Genomic DNA, 18053 nt, shown 5'->3' with positions numbered 1-18053 from the left:
ACTAAAAAAACAGGTTGACTAGAAACCTCTAAACTGCCTTGATTTTTATATGAACAGTATGTCTTGAAATGTTCTCTAAGATTCATGGATGGATAGAACTCCTTGACGCAGAGATAATAAGGAATCCAAATGGCCAGGAAGTAAATTGTGGGATGAAAAAAATAAAAATGTTCAGCTAATAAGAAGCATGGAGAAACTGATACTTTGCTCTACTGAATGTACTCAAATTCCATTCATTTATGTCAAGCTTGTGTAAGAGAAATTTCAGTGGACTGCTAAGTGGTTCCATTGGGGAACTGAAAGTCAGATAGGATTCCAGTAGAATCTGGTTGTATTCCAGTTAGAGTTGCCAACTCTCAAGAAAAGAAATGGCCTGGCCCATTGTTATGCATTTACCAGCAACTTGATGTGCAGTAAACCAGCAGGTGAAGCTCTGCACAGAATCGGGACAAATATTAGCTGCAGATTTCCATGCATGGTACTGTGTGGAAGAGTTGGCATCCCCCATTTCAAGTACAAATTGCATGAAGATATGTCATTGTATTTTAAAGACTAATTAAGAGGTTCTAAATAGTCATTCCAAATTATTATCACCTAGAAAACATGCTTTCAGATTTTGATACATGTATATTTTTACTTTCATCTCAGTTTCTAGTACAAAGAATAATGCAAAAGCCCAGACATCCCCTTCCAAAGTGACCCGGCGTTCAATGCAGTCTCCACAGAAATCAGCATCGGTTCCAGCTCCTGCTCCCACACCCAAAGGGAGGAAACCTGGTCGGGGAAAACCACCAGCTTCACCTGCAGTTATTAAGAAAGGCAGGTCTCCTAAAAATATTCATGTGACAAAAAACACAACTCATAAGGAAAACCTCAAAACAAGAAAAAAGAGCTTGAAACCAGGCAGGAAGGTTAGTGAACATGATATGTGAACTTTCATATTTGTTGCCAGGGGATGTCTATGCTTTACTGGGATGCTTGGAGGGATGTTTTATGTATAAAACATAAAATTTTGTTTATGTTTTATACATATATTTAGTCAAACTGTATACTAAATGTGTTACAGATTTCCTTTGTAGTGTTCCTACAAGTCATGCAGTACAAGCAGTATATTATTTTAGAATGTGCTGAATGCAGCTTTATTCCTTTTATTCCTCTGAGTTGCTTTAAGTCAGTTTTCACTAAACAGTAGGGTAAAAATATGTTAAAATAATGACAGATACCTGTTGCAAGTGTGACAAGTTTTAAAGTTGATGATTTCTATTTATCTAATTTTCCTGAGCCATTCAGTGAGTTTTAGTTAGGGTCAGTTGGAAACCCAGTATGCTTGCCAACAGAAGTATCCCTTTACTGAATTTCTTGCTGATTTTTTTTTGCCTCTAGGTTTTTAAGAAATAACTTGTTCAACATAGGCTAGTTTCACTAACTAAGATAATTCATTAGGATAAGCACACACATTTGTGTCCTGCGGTCACAAGGAGAGTAATGAAATCGACATTTGACATCTCAGTCTATTCTAATTTTAGCAGCTTTCCATCCTTGTAAAACATGAAGGTAGAGCAGTGGTAATGTGCTTATCCATAGCTGTTGACCCTCAGATGCTTCACACAGCTATTGTAATTTGGGAGTGATCTGATCAAGCCATCTTGAGTTGATTTTTTTTTTGTGCGCCTTATGCATGCTTTGACTTGCGTCTGATATTTGTTGAGATAATGAATCTCCTCCTAGAAGAAGCTTTGAAATATAGGTTGGAACTGTTAGAAGCAAGCGTAGTCTTGGTATTCGTCAACAAATCAGAGAGGCCAGAGCTGGGGTGGTCTTTCTTCTTACAGATTATGTAGGCATTCATTAAAAAAACCAAAACAATTTCTTTCCTCCACCCCAAAAAAACAGAAAAAAATCTTCCCGGTGCAATCTGCGGTATTTTCTCCTTCCCTTTCTTCTGCAAAAGTGGAAAATAGCACTACACAGATTTACAAAGATGCGTCTGCTATTACTGGTGCAACAGCAGCTGTCATTTCTACCGGTGAGTTAATTTATTGCAAAAATGAGATAATGCTGTCTTCTGGGAAGAAACTGTGTTCTAGAGTTCCTATCATGGTTATTTATCATAGGTACACTGTGAGAGTGCCACCAGATTAAGATAGATCCAGGTGGGTAGCCATGTTGGCCTGAAGCAGTAGAACAAAGTTTGAGTCCAGTGGCACCTTTGAGACCAAGGGAGTTTTATTCAAACTGTGAGCTTCCGTGTGCATGCACACTTCTTCAGAAATGCCTGAGGAAGCTCACATCTTGATTAAAACTTTGTTGGTCTTAAAGGTGTCACTGGACTCAAACTTTGTTTCACCAGATTAAGAGTTTTACATCACCATTGTTTTGATTCTGGGCAAGTCACTTCTAGTCTGTTTGAATGAGGAAACCTACACCTCAGGGATTTAGGAAGACTTGCAAAATAAAAACTGGAAAGAACAGCATTTGTTTAATTTTGTTTTAAGTCTACGAAAAGCAAAGTACTGAACTTACTAACTAGTCTAGTTGGGTTTGTATAGATGTGCCAGGAGAGTGAGAATTTGGGCTCCTTCCCATGAGAACTGGAGGTCTTGGAAAAGCTAGTGGGGGGAGGAGGATTTATGGGCAGAGGATTAGCAATTCATGTTCATTACTATTCAGTCTAAATTTTACCTCTGGCAAGTCTTAGAGCTAGGAATAAATATGCAATAGATCTGCATGTAATTGATAATTCTATGAAATAAAATTAGGTCCGGAATGTAATGCCTGTTCTTGAAGAGCAACAAGTTCCATTGCATAAAATTGCCAGTGATCCTTTCTTTTTTCTTTGTAGTTTGTGTCTATGTTAACAAACATGGAAACTCAGGGCCTCATCTGGATAAAAAGAAGGTACAGCAACTTCCTGATCACTTTGGACCTGGTCCTGTGAATGTGGTGCTTCAGCAGGCTGTGCAAGCTTGTGTAGACTGTGCCTATCAGTCGAAAACGGTCTTTGGATTTCTGAAGTCAGGACATCATGCAGGAGAAATGATCACCGGTAATGGCAGAGCATTCAACATTTCCTGTTGTTCCTAAATGAGCAGTTTTTGAGAGATTTTGGGTAGGAATCTAGGAAGTGAAGTGGCAATGTAAACAATTTTTGTTAGTTTCTAAGCATAGCAAAGTACTTCAGCAGCTAACTAGGAGAAAAATCAAGATTACAGGTTATGGTATCACAGGTGTCTGAAACAGTTTAGTTCAGGGTTTTTTTCCATATTGAGCCTCTGGGTAAGACTAAATACTGCTGCACTGCTTTGCTTTTTTATAGGAAAGCAGTCACCTTATCTAAATGCTATCAAAAGAATGTATGCTGTTTATGCTGTAATTCATAAGGAAGCACACCTGTATATGTTGTGCTTCTGCTCTTTTAGGTAGGTGCATAGTTCTTAAACAAATCTGTTAAACTTCCCACTAAATGGCTCCATATGTTTAAAGTAAAATGTTGTGGCGGCTCCTTCTTTTCCTGTGAAAATATTATGGAAATGCGGGGAGGGGGGGGGGTCAGTTTTCGAAGCACCTGTCATCTGTTACAGAATGAGCCTTAATAGCAGCTGTGTTGATGAAGATACTATCTTGTTCTAAATTGGGAGCTGTTGTCACTTTTTTTTCTGGCAGAAGCTATATTCAGGACAGATGTTAGTACATCAATTCATACAAGTCATAGGCACTTAAAAAAGGTTGCCTTACTTCACTCTCCCTGCATTAAAAGCAGATGGCAACAGTAACTTGTAATATGCAGGTTTAATAAGACCCTCATAAACCTGCTGTCTAGCAGTATTAAAAATGTCACAGTGTGTCTGCTGTGAAAAGTCATTAATTTTTATACCATCGTTAATTTATACACAGGTATAGGGCAGTATCAGTCTCCCATCAGGTAGTGAGTGAAATTCAGTCTGTAAGACCCCATTGTTGTACATGGAGTGCTTACTGCTTTGAATGACAAGGAAGATCAAGCTAGGAATGTAGTCTCATTGAATCACCATGAATCAAATTTGTAATGATTTTTTTTTCCAGTTATTTTTATAAATTAGTGAGTCCTATCTTACATTCCTGCCAACCTAGCAGTTCGAAAGCAAGAAATTGCAAGTAGATAAATAGGTACCATTTCAGTGGTAAGGTAACAGCGTTCCGTGTGCCTTGGTGTTTAGTCATGCTGGCCACATGACCACGGCTGGCTCTTCAGCTTTGAAACGGAGATGAGCACCGCAACCCTAGAGTCTGATTCGACTGGCTTTCGAGCAAGGGAACCTTTACCTTTACTATCATACATAGGTATTTCTATTAATAAATAAAGTGATTCATAAAGTGCTAGAAATATTGCTTAGGTTGTAACAGTATCATAGCCTCCCCCAGTCCAGAAAATTGTCCAGCCACTCCAAAATTATAAGACAAAATAATGATGTTTCCGCTTGCACTGTTCACAGTGGTTGGCTTGGGGGGGAAATACTGTCAACGTAAGGGATGGTGCTGTGACTCTTGGGCCTGACGTGACATATTCTGAGATGGGGCAGGAATAACAGAAATCTGTTCTGACAGATACCTCTGCCTAAGTGGCACTAGGTTAATGAAAAGTCTCCCACTATAAAAGAGAGCCTCATTTAGATTTTGTACAGTTCTGATATCCTTTAAAGAAAGGCTTGTTGCTTGGCATTTGCACAAGGGTAAATGAAAGTAGCCAAGGCTCTGAAAGTAGGCTTGCCTGAAAAGAAATATGCAGGAATATGTTCTGTCTTTTTTATCCCTTTGTTTCAGTCAAAGGAGAGAATGTGTTCAAGAATGTATACTGCAAGAATGGTGTTTGACCCCCCCCCCTTTTCTTTTTACTAACAGCCTCTTTTGATGGGGAGAAGCATGCCATCAGTCTTCCTTCTGTAAACAGTGCATCCTTTGTCCTGCGGTTCTTGGAGAAGCTCTGCCACAGCCTTCAGTGTGATAATCTTTTTAGCAGCCAGCCTTTCAGTCCTTATATGGGGAGTGCCCATAGTCCTACAGATTATGATAGAAACAAGCCAGGTAATTTTCTGTTGTGCCATCACTCTAACACCCCCCCCCCAAGGAGTCAATGATATATACCATAGAATAGAACTTGATAGCAATTGAGTTTTGAGTTCCAGCACAAATTAATTCGTTAGGACTTAAGAGAGTAGTGTCTGCTATAGTTCCAATATAAATATATACAGAGGATCAGAATATAAAGGAAAAGCAAAACTCCGCACACTTGAATTTCCAAATATGCTTTTAAATCTGTGGCTTTTCCTTTACAGTCTGATCCTCTGTATGTATTTACTCTTAGAAATAAATTTCAGTGAGCGCTATAGGATGTGACACCATGTAAGTACTGCTTTAGTATAGTATGGAATAGGACTCCCGTGATCTTTGATTAAATAGGCAAGTATGAGGGTCTTGCTGCTTTACCTGAATCCCAAATTTTGATGTAAACTGCAGCAAGACCAAGGGAGGACTGAAAGGAAAAAAATTGGCCCTGCCTCTGCTCGCCCAAAGGAGGGAGAGAGGCAGAACGAGCCAACCTGAATGCTCAGCCATCCCTGCATCACATAGCGTTTGGCTGGGTACTGCATTCTCCACACTTCACCAGGTTCAGCTGGGTGATATCATCCGTGCACACAACGAGAATTAGCCAGGTGGCACCCTTCTAACAACTAGGCTGGGCTGGCCCGGGGGGGGGGGGCGGACAGGTCATTGGTCCATTTGGACGAGTCCTGGCAGCAGTAATGGCAGTCCACCCCTGAGCAAGAGCCATAATGAAAATAAAATATATGATTATGCTTTTTACCAAGTGCTTTGCTTGTACAGTAGGGGTGTTACACTATACACTTGTTTGTTGAGCAGCTGCTCAAGTCTACAGTGGTGGTTCCCTTTTAGAGATTTTTAAAAATTGAGATTGACTTGGGCCTCTTACTGTGAAACCTGCTGGACCATAAGAGCTCTAAAATAAATTCAGAAAAAGTTTAAAGGATGGGTCTCGCAGTCGAGGCATGGGGAGCTGCTAAGAGACCCTGTTGTTTCTAAGTATGTATCTTCAGGAAAGAGCAGGTCTGTTCTCTCGAATCCATCTAATAGAAGAAAGGATAAAAGTCATGGATATTGTGTCACGAACCTTTATACCTGCCTTATAAAGTGGTTGGGTCTTATCACCATATTGACAGCAAGGGCCTAAGGTAAGGGCACACACCCATGTACTGGGGACTCCCTCGGTCATAGTTCACACTTAACTGTACTAGCCTTATTATTTATACATTCACATCAGAAATTGTCAGAAGCTGTAATATTTTGAAGACCATGCTTGCAGTTTTCTAGAAAAACTGGCATCTGCCATGTCCATAAGAAAGGAAGATACACAGATGGTTAAGTACCCACATTTTAATTGTTGCCTATTATGTCAATTTCCTGCCGCTGAAATGAATAAATTTGCTCTCTGACTTGCAGTACATTTTGGATACAGCCCTAAGTGGGACCAGATTACCCCCACCCCCCGAGATGCCTCTTAGGTCCAGTGCCATTATAATGATTTGCTTCCAGGGAGCACTTTGGAATTATTTCTGTGTAATGATACATATGAAAAAAGTGTGACACTGGCTACCAGCTGTCTTCTGCTTATGGGTCTTTCCAGAAAAATCCCATGTTGTATTTCCTGTGTGTATTCCTCTCCAGGAATCTATTCAAATTGCTTCCATGGAAGAAGACTGTTAAAACTAGAAATGTAGAGAGACTTGGTAGGAAAATAAAACACTGACATATTTGAACTACTGAATTAAGTGTATTGTTTACTTTATAATACTTGCATTCCTTAATTTTATTAAAAGGAACTGTTTATATGTGTGTGTTTTGCAGCAAAAGAAGAAATATCAGACAATAGAAGTACTACTAAACGGTATTCTCAGGATTCACCACCCTATACTGCCCCCTTGTCTCCTAAACTACCAAGAACTGAAGTCCACCCCTCAGAAGGTAAATAACACCACAACACACATACTTATCAATGCAATTCTTAGCACTGTAAGCAAAATCTTAAGGCATACATTTGAAAGTTAGACATGCGTTGAGGGCTTATATGGCAAAGGAAACAAAGTAACATCGTTTTCTTAGAAGCATCGTAACTTATAAGCACAAACTAGATTGCTGCGAATAACTGGGATCCAGAGATCTAGGCAACAACTATGCCTATGAAAAGCTGCAGGAGAATGGTATGCAGGGGACTGTAACCTAGCATGAACAGAAGGTACCTTCCACACATGGAAGCCAGATCTTGGCTCCAGCCCTAATTCACTCACCACAGACAACTGTGGAAAGCTGTGACTGCATACCTGTATGAACAGTACATCTTGATAATTTCATTGGGTTGTCTTCTGTGTGTAATGGATTCAGAAACTGGGCATGTCATTATAAGCCAGGACCTGGAAAATACTCATTATGATCACACCTGAGAAGAGGGCTGGTGAATATTATTGAACAAAGACCAGATTTTCTTTCCTTTGGATCTGGAATTCAGATGCAAGATTTGCATATTGAGAGTATGTTGCTTGCAGGCATGCTTAAGCTGTATTACCCTTTTGACTTCAAAAGAGGTGTCGAACTCATTACTTATAAGGGGTGGATCTGACATAAATGTCAGCAGCTGGTAAGCTCCGAGTTGGTGTGTCCTCACTGCAAGCCCCCATGGACTGGGAGGGGGGGTGCAAAGGAAACCCCATATGAGTAGACTGGAGGGCCAGTGGTGCAGCACTGGGCAGGCACCCCCCCCCCTCACTGCTTGACTGCTGCAGATGAGGTGGTTCTGTCATGCCGAACCCACAATTAGAGTGGCTCTGCCCACCCCCAGCAGTCTCCAGTTCCCTCCCTAGCACTAGTTGCTTGGGGGCCATATAAGAGCCCTGGACAGACGGGTTCTGGCCCCAGGGTCTTATGTTTAACACCCCTGCTTTAAAGCCTTAGTCTTGTTAGCTTCTGCTAACAGGGAGCTTCTGCTCACAGGGAGCAATGCTTGTTAGCTTCTGCTAACAGGGAGCTTCTGCTCACAGGGAGCAATGCTTGCAGACAGTCATCACGATATATTTTGCTATGATAATATTACTATATAGCATCTTTAATTTTCAAATAGAATAATTACTGTAAAAGCTTATGCATTTGCTATAGAAGTTTATGCTGTGGGCAAAATAAAAAGGGTTTTGATACATTTTATTTATCAAGACTGTTTCCAATGCTACTTCCCCCTGTGCCAGTAGAAAACAGGTGTAAAATGACTAAATAATACACATCCTTTTGTTGCTAGCATGACACACGCAACAAGCAACCGTGCTCTGATGATCATCTTCTGATTTCCTCATATTGCAGTGATGGATGAGTCCGCCTAATTTCTGACACGTTATTTTATTTACATCATTTATACCCCAGTTTCCCCCTCAGTGGGGAACCAGAATGGCTTACAGCATTCTCCCTTTCTCCATTTTATCCTTTCAAAAACCCTGTGAAGTAGTTAGGCTGAATGTGTGTGACTGGCCCAAGGTCACCCAGCAAGCTTCCATGGTAGAGTTGGGATTCGAACCTGGATCTCCCGGATCCTAGCCACACTGGCTCTTACCTTACCTTATATACAGTACACTGCAGGACTTCACATCCCACCCAGTCTATTTCTCTAAGTCAGCAAGCAGCCAAGAGAGTTTAATTCCCTAGCATGTGTGTGAGGAATCCCAGCTTCTTTTGAGAAACCCCTTCCTCCCCAAACTCTCACCCTTGAAGTTTTGGGCTCTGTTTTCTCCAGTAGCTGCCACCATTCAAGGTACCTTTACAGCCTTATACCCTCACGAAACTGTAGAAGAGCACAGATTGGCTGAAGAATTGAATTGCTGTCTAGCATTAAAGATAGAGAATATCACATGTGGGCATTGTGAAGCGATCACAGTCATTACCTCATGCATCCTAGCAAAACAACTTTGATTATTTCCAGTTTACTGAGGCTGAGAAAACTTGGTTGCCTAAACTCAACAACTCTTTGATGGATGCTATTTAAAACTATGTATACAGTGTCCACAAATACCATCATATTCTCCTATATCATTGTAACTCTGGTGCTCATCAGTCGTTTGTATTAACTTCATATAGCAGAAATCCTGCCGAGCGAAGAAAACAGCACACCTAAAGAACACAGGTTTTCTGAAGACTCAATGGATTCTGCACGAAATTCAGTCCATCTTTCAAGCCCTAGTTGTCAGAGTTCCACTGAATATCGTATCTCAGGGAGTGCAGCCTATTACAGGAATTCTCTTCCACCAGTGACTGCTACCTCAAATACAGCACCAATCCTACGTAGGCTATCATCAAGTTCTGCTGGGAACAGCAGTTACTATGAAGTCAATAGGAATCGACTGCAGAGGAGGATTGAAGGTACAATTAAACCTTTTCCTAAGGTTTTCATACATTTTATAGTTGCTGTTTGCATGTCTGGCTTAAGACCTCGGGTCAATGAAGCTAATAAATGAATTGGAAATTAAACCTTTTCAAAGTGCATGCTTCACTTGCCTGCTTCTTGAACAGTATATTAAAGGAGAAAATGATTTTCCATGGGAAATTTATGGTACAGTGTTCGAGTATAGCTTTTCTTGAAGATCTTCCTCCTGGAATTGCCAGGCTCACGAGGGCTGCAAAGAAACGAGGAAGGGGATCAAAATGGCCCTCAGTGGCCATTTGAAGGGTTGCTGTGCAGCCATAACAATATTGTCAAGTCTTTCAAGCACTAGTTTCTGTAAAGCAAAGTGGGGTGGGTGGGTGGAGAAATGGACAGGGGATACCAATACAGCCATCCCTGATGGAAGAGAACTTGCTGGGGTCAGGCCTGGTGGTGACTCACAACCCAAACAATTTGCCTGGGCTTGGCAGCTAGTTAGTTTGCTAGATGCCTCCCCTGTTATTGAACCTGATGTACCTTAGTTTGAATCCTGTGGTAAAGTGCATTGTATAACCCATGTATATTCATTTGTAGTTTTTCTTTCCTGACTGGTAGTAGGCTTTCAACAAAGGCAAGAAAGTACTACAATGCATAATTGATTTACGGAACTAAGTGTGACAAAATGTAGTGATCTCTTTAAAAGGGGATTGTATATCTTCATGAAGGACAGGTCTTTAAGTGGCTGTGAGGGCTAAAGAGAGTCTTCAGATGAATTATGCCACTGCGTACCAGTTCTGGGGGGGATGGCAGTGGAAGAGAGTCTTAATGCCTTGCATGTAGCCACCCTTTGAGAAGAAGAATGCTGGACAACCTTATGTACATTTTAGGCCTGATCTGTCAGGACTCTTCTTAGGTTGCCTGTAAGAGGAATCGTGTGAAGGACTCTTATGACTTCTATGAGATTTAGAATACACAATAGTGGTAAATAGGAAAATAATCACCATATTGTATTTTCTCCTGTTACTCTTCCACGATAAGACTTATGTTGAACACCTTCTAAGATGGTCAGATACATACATAGCTATACTATTTTATTTTATTTATTTACTATTTAGATTTTTATCCCGCCCTCCCCGCGGGCTCAGGGCGGCTATTAAACTAAAAATATAATGAAAAGTACTGAACACGTACAATTGATGATGATTAAATAAAGCCATGATTCTATGGAGGTACACTTATAGGGAAAAGACTGTTCATTAATAGCTATATAAAAGCTTTCAGAAGCAACATACACGTGTGTGTATATCCAGTGTGTGTGTGTATCCAAAATATACTAATTTATACCAACTATAAGTTGTTATATATTATACCAGTTCCCTCACTTTCATCATGTCATGTATTTTAAGCTGCAAGCTCTACAACAGGACCTGACCTCAGTGCACTAAAGCGGGAACCTTCCAGAATACCCAATAAGGATCCTTCTATGTGGTCAATAGATGAAGTAATGCGATTTGTGAAAGAAGCTGATCCTCAAGCATTGGCACCCCATGCGGAGCTCTTCAGAAGACATGTAAGAAAGCTTTTTGCTTTGATTCTGCCATTCACTCTGCTGTATTTTATAACAGCATCTCTTGGGTCAGAAGGAGAAAAGGTCAGGCGACTACAGATCATCTTCCCTCCTTGTTCTCAAGGTCCCCCCCCCCTTTTATTTTTACAGCTTGGAACTATCCTTTAGGATAAAGTCTATTCTGTATTGTGCTCTTCATTATTAATTACGTACAGTTGATTTCCCCAAAGTAAACAATATCAGTTACTTACAAGGAAAAGCCACCCTTTAGGTTAGTTAGAAATCAGAAAGTGTTGCTTGACTAGTTAGGAGGGATTAGTCTGAAGAAAGTTTCTCCCACCCACTCTTTTTCTACTAAGGAGTGCTGTTGTTTCATGTTGCCTTTAAGAACTAGCTGCATCAACATCTGGCTGGAAGGAGGAAAGAAGTGCCTTTGCTTCCAGGAGTGTAACTGTGATTACACTGATTAAGGACCAGGGCCAGTGTTCCCTCTAAGCTGAGTTAGTGTGAGCTAGCTCACAGTATTTTAGCCTCCGGCTCACACATTTTTAGCTTAGCTCAGGACGGATGGCTCCAGAGCAAACTAATTTATGCAGCAGCCAAATCGCTCGCTCACAACTTTAATGCCAGTAGCTCACAAAGTAGAATTTTTGCTCACAAGACTCCACAGCTTAGAGGGAGCATTGACCAGGGCTACAGAAAGTTGATAGCTGAACTCAAATATTGTCATCCCCTAAATACTTGTTTCTTAAAAGACACCCCTCTTTTTATATGGTCATTTTGAAACTGTTTGCCAGGTAAGCAGATCTGATGAGTATGAGCACACATGAAGAGGTATGGGGTACTTCTTCAGGTATTTGGATGCTTTGCATTTTTAAATGGAGAAAATCCAGTGGCAAAGAGATCCTTTTCAAAGATGCTGCGCAGTGATATCATCAGGTATTGCTGGTCTCTGTGTTTGGACCTCTTGCAGCAGTGCTAAGAAACTAATTAAGGTGCAGTATCAGAACTGGAATATCAAGGGATGTTTACTATTTTATTTAGTCAAAAGGAAATTTATGGGTATGGGCTATTATCACCAAAACGGTCTTTTTCATTTTGATTCATTTAATTGAAAGTAACTTCAAGTGGGATATGTTTTTAGGTGCTTTTGTTATCCACCTGTCATATACAATAAAAAAATTCGGATTTTGAAAATTGCATATTATAATGGCAGATCATTCATAAGAACAATATTATCAAAGTTTTCAACTTGTTTAGCCTGCTTCATTAAAATTTGTTTTTACTGTGAAATCTATTCCCAAAGCCTGCAGAAATAAATTTCACTTAATCTTGATTGTCTTTTTTCCATAGGAAATAGATGGAAAAGCTCTCCTCTTGCTGAGGAGTGATATGATAATGAAATATATGGGGCTAAAGTTAGGCCCAGCATTAAAGCTGTGCTACCACATTGAGAGACTTAAACAAGGAAAGTACTAGGCAATGGATGCGCAACGAAAATATTATGTGTTTCAGACAACTTCTCAGGTTCACAAAAGACGTTGGACACAATGCAGCAAAACCTTTGCCAGATTGAGCTTTGTAAAAATGGATGGATGCTGGTCCCATTCACATTGCAAAAACAAGAGTCCAGGAGACTATGTCCAATGTTTATTCGATAACCATTGCGCACTTAGCAGTCAACACTGGTCTGCAGAAGTTTCCTCTCAAAATGCAGTCTTTCTTGTCAGGATAGAATAAAATGATCACACTGTGGTATTTAATAACTTTTGTGAAAACATACTGGGAAAAGAGAAGTCGCAGAGTATATTCTCAACTATTCGGCTTCAGCTGGTGCGTTTTCATTTAGAACCAAAACAGCTGAATTCCAAAGGAATAATCATTTAAAAAAAAATCTTATCAGGACCTGCAAGTTCTTACAGCAGTGGCTGAATTATATGATAAAAGTGGCGATGGGGGTGATGGGAAGCATTTTTGCAATGAATTTCATTTCCTCAGTAAACATTTTATACCTGGCACTCCAGAGTTTTAATATTGAGGTATTGCTATGTAGATTTCCATAAATGGAATAGCCATATGAATTATTCTCTGTGTATGGTGTTTTAAAAACAAATAAGCTTTTTTTAAGTACAGCTGTTACCTTATATTTTTAAATTATGAAAGAAAATATTGCATTATATTGACAATTTAAGCTGGCAATATATATATATATATATAATGTATATTTTTTTTACAAGGAAGTTCTCAGTGCTGATTTGAACAGCCAACTTCCAGATGGACAAACATTATTTCCAGATTATCTACTGGAATAAACCACCTCTTACTTTAAAACATTCCATCTTTGTGGAGCTTTGCATGAATATTAATATTCATGCACTTGTATATTTATATATGTATGTATGGTACATGCATATATACTGTACATATGTGTTCATTTTAAATTGTCTTTTTAAAGGTACTTTTGCACTGTGATGGACAATAAACTGTAGAAATCCTTTTCTAAACCAGTTAAACAAAACCATGAACAAAATATTTTGGCCCATTGTATAGTAGCAGGGTGTACTATGATCTTCAAATACACAGGCACTAAACATATAGATGAGCAGGGGAATGGGGCAAGAAGAGGAAGACAGAGGCCTAGCTTAGTCTCCTTTCCCCTCTACACAGGTGAATTCATGCTGTCTCTTCAGTTATGTGTGTTCTAGCAAGGACTTCATGGTGTGTGCATATTTAAGGAATAGATACAAGGATCTTAAACCACAAAGCAACCTTCGCAGCCATAAAATTGGTCTTAATAGATTAAAAAGTGAATGTGTTCTCTTACTATTCATTGGCACTTGTCTGCTTTACTTTCCATTTCTGGAAAGGTAAAAAACAATCAAAAGACAGGTGTATTCATACAGGGATATTCCCTGCACTATGCAATATTCCTAGATTTTCATGTTGTGCTGAGCCATTTTATTTTGGGAAGTTTTCTGGGGGGAAAGTGTGGATTTTATTGATTTCTCAGCTTCTTTTAATGTACAGATGATAATTTTGAACAAAGAAGTTGAACTGCACGTGGATGTGTGTGTGTTTTACATAAACCTTGGTGCTGTGTTCTATAAGCTACAAGAAATTGTGCTGATAGTAAAACACTTTGCTGTCACTGCCAATATAATATCAGGGACAATTTGTGTACATTTGCTGTTTAGTGAACCGAATGTACTGTATTTAATAGTACAACTGATGATAAAGATGATGTAGTCCTAAAAGAAGGGTAGATTTTATATTTCTTACTGCATTTTTATATCAAAGCTTCTAGTTAAATTTTAAAAACTATTTTTACACATTACTGGTTTGAAAATGCCTTGCTTACTGGTATACTAATAACTCAGGTTGAACAAAAAATACTGCAAAATAATAAAGAAATCTGTCTGAGACTTTAGAATGTTTTTAAATGATGCCCATAGTTTTTAAATTCAACTCAACTGCAGAGGTTTGTCTTACAAAAAGCAGTCATGTGCTAATATTGATTGTGCCAGCTAAATAGTTGCTTCTAATGAACATGTACAAACCATCATACTAGCCCTTTGTCATGGCACAACACTGATACAGGTATATAAATTCATGCAAATATATAGGATCAAGCTGTCAGAGTTGTGATACAGTTCACATATCATTTGCATGCATGTGTCCACCCAACAGATGTCACACAAGCACAAGATTCTAACAATGAAAACTGGAAACATTGGCAGCAAACATTTGGCATATTAATGTATTGCTAGCTGTGATCCTGAAGACAGCACACAAGCCTTTCTTGAATAGTTGAGTAGTAGCCTCAGACAGTCACTCAGATTGCCAAATAATTTTAAAGTTGAGAACCTGTAGTTTAGTCACAGGGATGGGGGGAAACTACAGGGGGGGGAAATCACAGAAAATCTGCCATTACTGGCACCTTACAGGCAATGCTAGACCACCTTTTTGTTTCCAATAGCACTTCCAAATGCTATTAGTACAATATGCGGGGGGGGGGGAGAAAACCGTTAATCAAATCTACCGTATTTTCTGATCAGTGTGGCTCTGTCATTCAACTCACCAACACAGAATATTCAGAAGCAGATTTGCGTAGAAAAGAATCAAACCTTCCGCAAGTCTTCTGAGTTGCAGCTAGTAACTCTGAAAATATCACAAACACAGTTCAGTTAATTTTAAGCTATAGATGGCTTTTTTTTAAGTGTCTTTTATATTCTTCTCACACATTTTGCCAGTGTGATGCACGTATTTGTTAGCATTGCATTAAAGACGTGTGCTGTATCACATTCACACATCTGAACACGAGAGTATCGCAGTGAAATTTAACCTTGTACAATAGCACGATATCAGTCTGTCCAGTGTCTGTAACAGAATATATTTTTAATTCTTTATTTTCAACTGGATGTTATTATCTAAGCAGAAAATTAAACTTTTTCAGTGTTTATGTGTCACTTGTTTTATGATGTATCCCTTCATACATCTGTTTTCTGTAATTTCACAACCTCTGCAACATTCTGCACAGTCTGCTAATTTTTATTTTATTTTTTTATTTTATTGGATTTGTATCCTTGCCCTCCCCGCATAGCGGGATCATAAAGCTGCAGTTAGATGACAGAGGAATCAGAGCCAAATTGTTGTCACTTTTGTATACCAAGACTGAAGCACGTAGCGCCCTGACCGGAGAAAGCCAGAGTGGTGCAGTGGGTAGAGTGTGGGGGCTAGGATCCAGGAGACCCTGGTTTGAGTCCCCCACTCTTAACACAGAAATCTGCTGACTGGTCTAGGGCTAGTCACACAAATTCAGGAAACCTACCTCACAGTGGAGGAGAGACGAACAGTGTAGTGATTTCTGCCATAAATTGCATCTCTGGCTACCAAGATAGTACACAAAACCATGTTGTCAGCTCTGGTCAAGGATGGGGCCTCCCCTTCCTGTGGGAATGTCTGGAGGAATCCTTCCCAGAAAGGAAAGGGGAAATGTGTGATTTTTATGTAACTCAAAATCATGAAAGTTGCTTTTACATAAGCAGTGCAGTTTTAGAAAAGGCTAAAAGTTTAGGGAAAACAATGCTCCTCTTGCTGTTGACATTTCAGAAAGGGGCAGGGATTCTAGAAGGTTCCACAGTAGCTGAGAGTCATTTGCTGAGAAAACTTAGCTTGTTCTTAACACATGCTATGCTGAATTATCAACAAAAGGCATCTTTAGCATGCAAAATAAATAAAAACAGTCATACATTTGGAAGGGACGAGATACTGCATTTGGTTCTTAAAAGTGATCTGGTCAGATTTCCACTGCAAGGAAAGGAAAGAAATTTGTACAACTTTAGCTTAAAAAACAAACTAAGAAAGCTTCACTAATCACTGACACACACAAGACAGTCGTGGTACATTAATGGCGCTCAGTGTTCTTAAAATATAGCTAGACAAGTGGAGGAGGATGAACAGGAGCGACAGTGTTTTCAGACCTCGCTAGATTCCAGCTAAGGACTGGCAGACCAATGGATCAATGGCATTGTTCCCCTGTTGCAAGGAAAAGCCTGTGGGTCTAACAAGGCTTGGCCATTCCTAGGTGGCACTGCAGACATGCTTCTCTCTTCAGGTCAGTAGTTTTAAGGTTCGTAGTCTATGGATACATAGTAAAACCAACGGTACCATTATAAATTAAGGGAGATTATTCTCTTGCTACAATAAAGAAAAGCAGATGGAAGAACAGGCATGAAGATCGTAACTATGGCTAGGCTTTCATCAACTGACTGACTTTAGACCCATACAACTGTAGGATTCCAAGGGAATATTTAGTGTGATTGAACCAGCCTCTAATAAAAACCTAAGTGATTACTTGTATCCAGATGATACTTGTGCCACCATTCAAAACAGCACAGCATTTTTCCTCACAATGTTATTTAGCAGCCCACTGTAGACATTCCACTTGTCCCAACAGGAGACTTCCATGCTGATTACAGTTCTTTACAACTAGATCAAAATCACCGTGTTTTCTTCTTTATAAATACCCCTTGTCAATGATGAGGCTATTTCTAATCTACTGTGAAATACATATATTTTCGTATAAGTTAGTAGTATTTAAAATGACCAACAGTATCATTTGGCCTGTATATTTTTGTTTTCTTAACCTTCAGGTACTTTAGATTCAATTTGTTTTGGGTTTAGCGCCCCCTCCTTTCAGCTTTAGTTGCCCGTCTGTTATAACCTGCTCTGCAGCAAACTTTAAAAAAACAACACCACAGTGTTGTCCCTCCAATGTTCAGCTGCCCCATCCTTCTTTCTGTACTGTGGTGGGTGGTATCCTGTCATTCTTCTCTTTGTGGAACTCTGTGGGGAAGGCACAGGTGGCTTTTACACCATAATGAAATGCAAGTACACTGTCCTGCTTTTCCATGTACATAAGAAGAATGAGTGACTATCTCGAGTGGAAGAAAGTTTTTCCTCACCTGCTATGCAATGATATCCCATCCTAGCCTTCAAAACAATCCTTTTAGGCTGAACTTGTTATTTTTTTTTTTAAAAAAAGACACCAAAAATGGAGGCTGCTACTTGTTGCTTGCTGGGCTGTGTTAATGAGCTTGACACTGCAAGACCAATATTATTCCGTTCCTTTCAGTTAACACATTCCATTATTGGAGAAGCACCTAGGCTGACATTGAACAATACCAATACCATTTAGCTTGGAGTATTTGGACAATACAGGGATATACTGGCTCAACTGTGCACGTACTGTAGTTTACAGACTCATGTTCAACCTTTCCTAATAACGGATGCAAATAAGGAACAAAATACTGCAACAGAATTAGCACATACAAACATTTATTCTCAAAATTCCATTCTACCCACCATTGTTCAGAATGATGTCATCCAAGCACTTTATGGCAGTGAAAATAGCTTTTACCCTTCTGAATCACTCCTCCATTATACTCCATTAAAGCTGCAAAATGTGCAATCCACTTGAAAAATATGTTGCCTTTTATTTATTTTTAATGAAAAGTTAGAACACAATAGGGAAAA

General features: G+C 39.5%; 1 protein-coding gene across 1 annotated transcript in view; it reads left to right on the top strand.

The window, feature by feature from the left end:
• LOC107115843 (sex comb on midleg-like protein 2) overlaps positions 1–12497 on the top strand; it is a 58842-nt gene extending 46345 nt beyond the window's left edge. Inside the window, exons 7-14 of the mRNA XM_015417608.1 lie at positions 649–911; positions 1894–2026; positions 2843–3046; positions 4879–5061; positions 6901–7017; positions 9169–9450; positions 10858–11021; positions 12372–12497. Of these exons, the coding sequence (XP_015273094.1) occupies positions 649–911; positions 1894–2026; positions 2843–3046; positions 4879–5061; positions 6901–7017; positions 9169–9450; positions 10858–11021; positions 12372–12497 (1472 nt within the window). The remainder of the gene's footprint in view (positions 1–648; positions 912–1893; positions 2027–2842; positions 3047–4878; positions 5062–6900; positions 7018–9168; positions 9451–10857; positions 11022–12371) is intronic.
• The last annotated feature ends 5556 nt before the right edge of the window (positions 12498–18053 follow it).

The sequence above is a fragment of the Gekko japonicus genome, unplaced genomic scaffold, assembly GCF_001447785.1.
Source record: "Gekko japonicus isolate JY-2015 unplaced genomic scaffold, Gekko_japonicus_V1.1 scaffold18, whole genome shotgun sequence".
Taxonomy (NCBI): Eukaryota; Metazoa; Chordata; class Lepidosauria; order Squamata; family Gekkonidae; genus Gekko; species Gekko japonicus.
The sequence above is the reverse complement of the archived record's forward strand: the minus strand, read 5'-3'. Positions and strand labels throughout refer to the sequence as shown.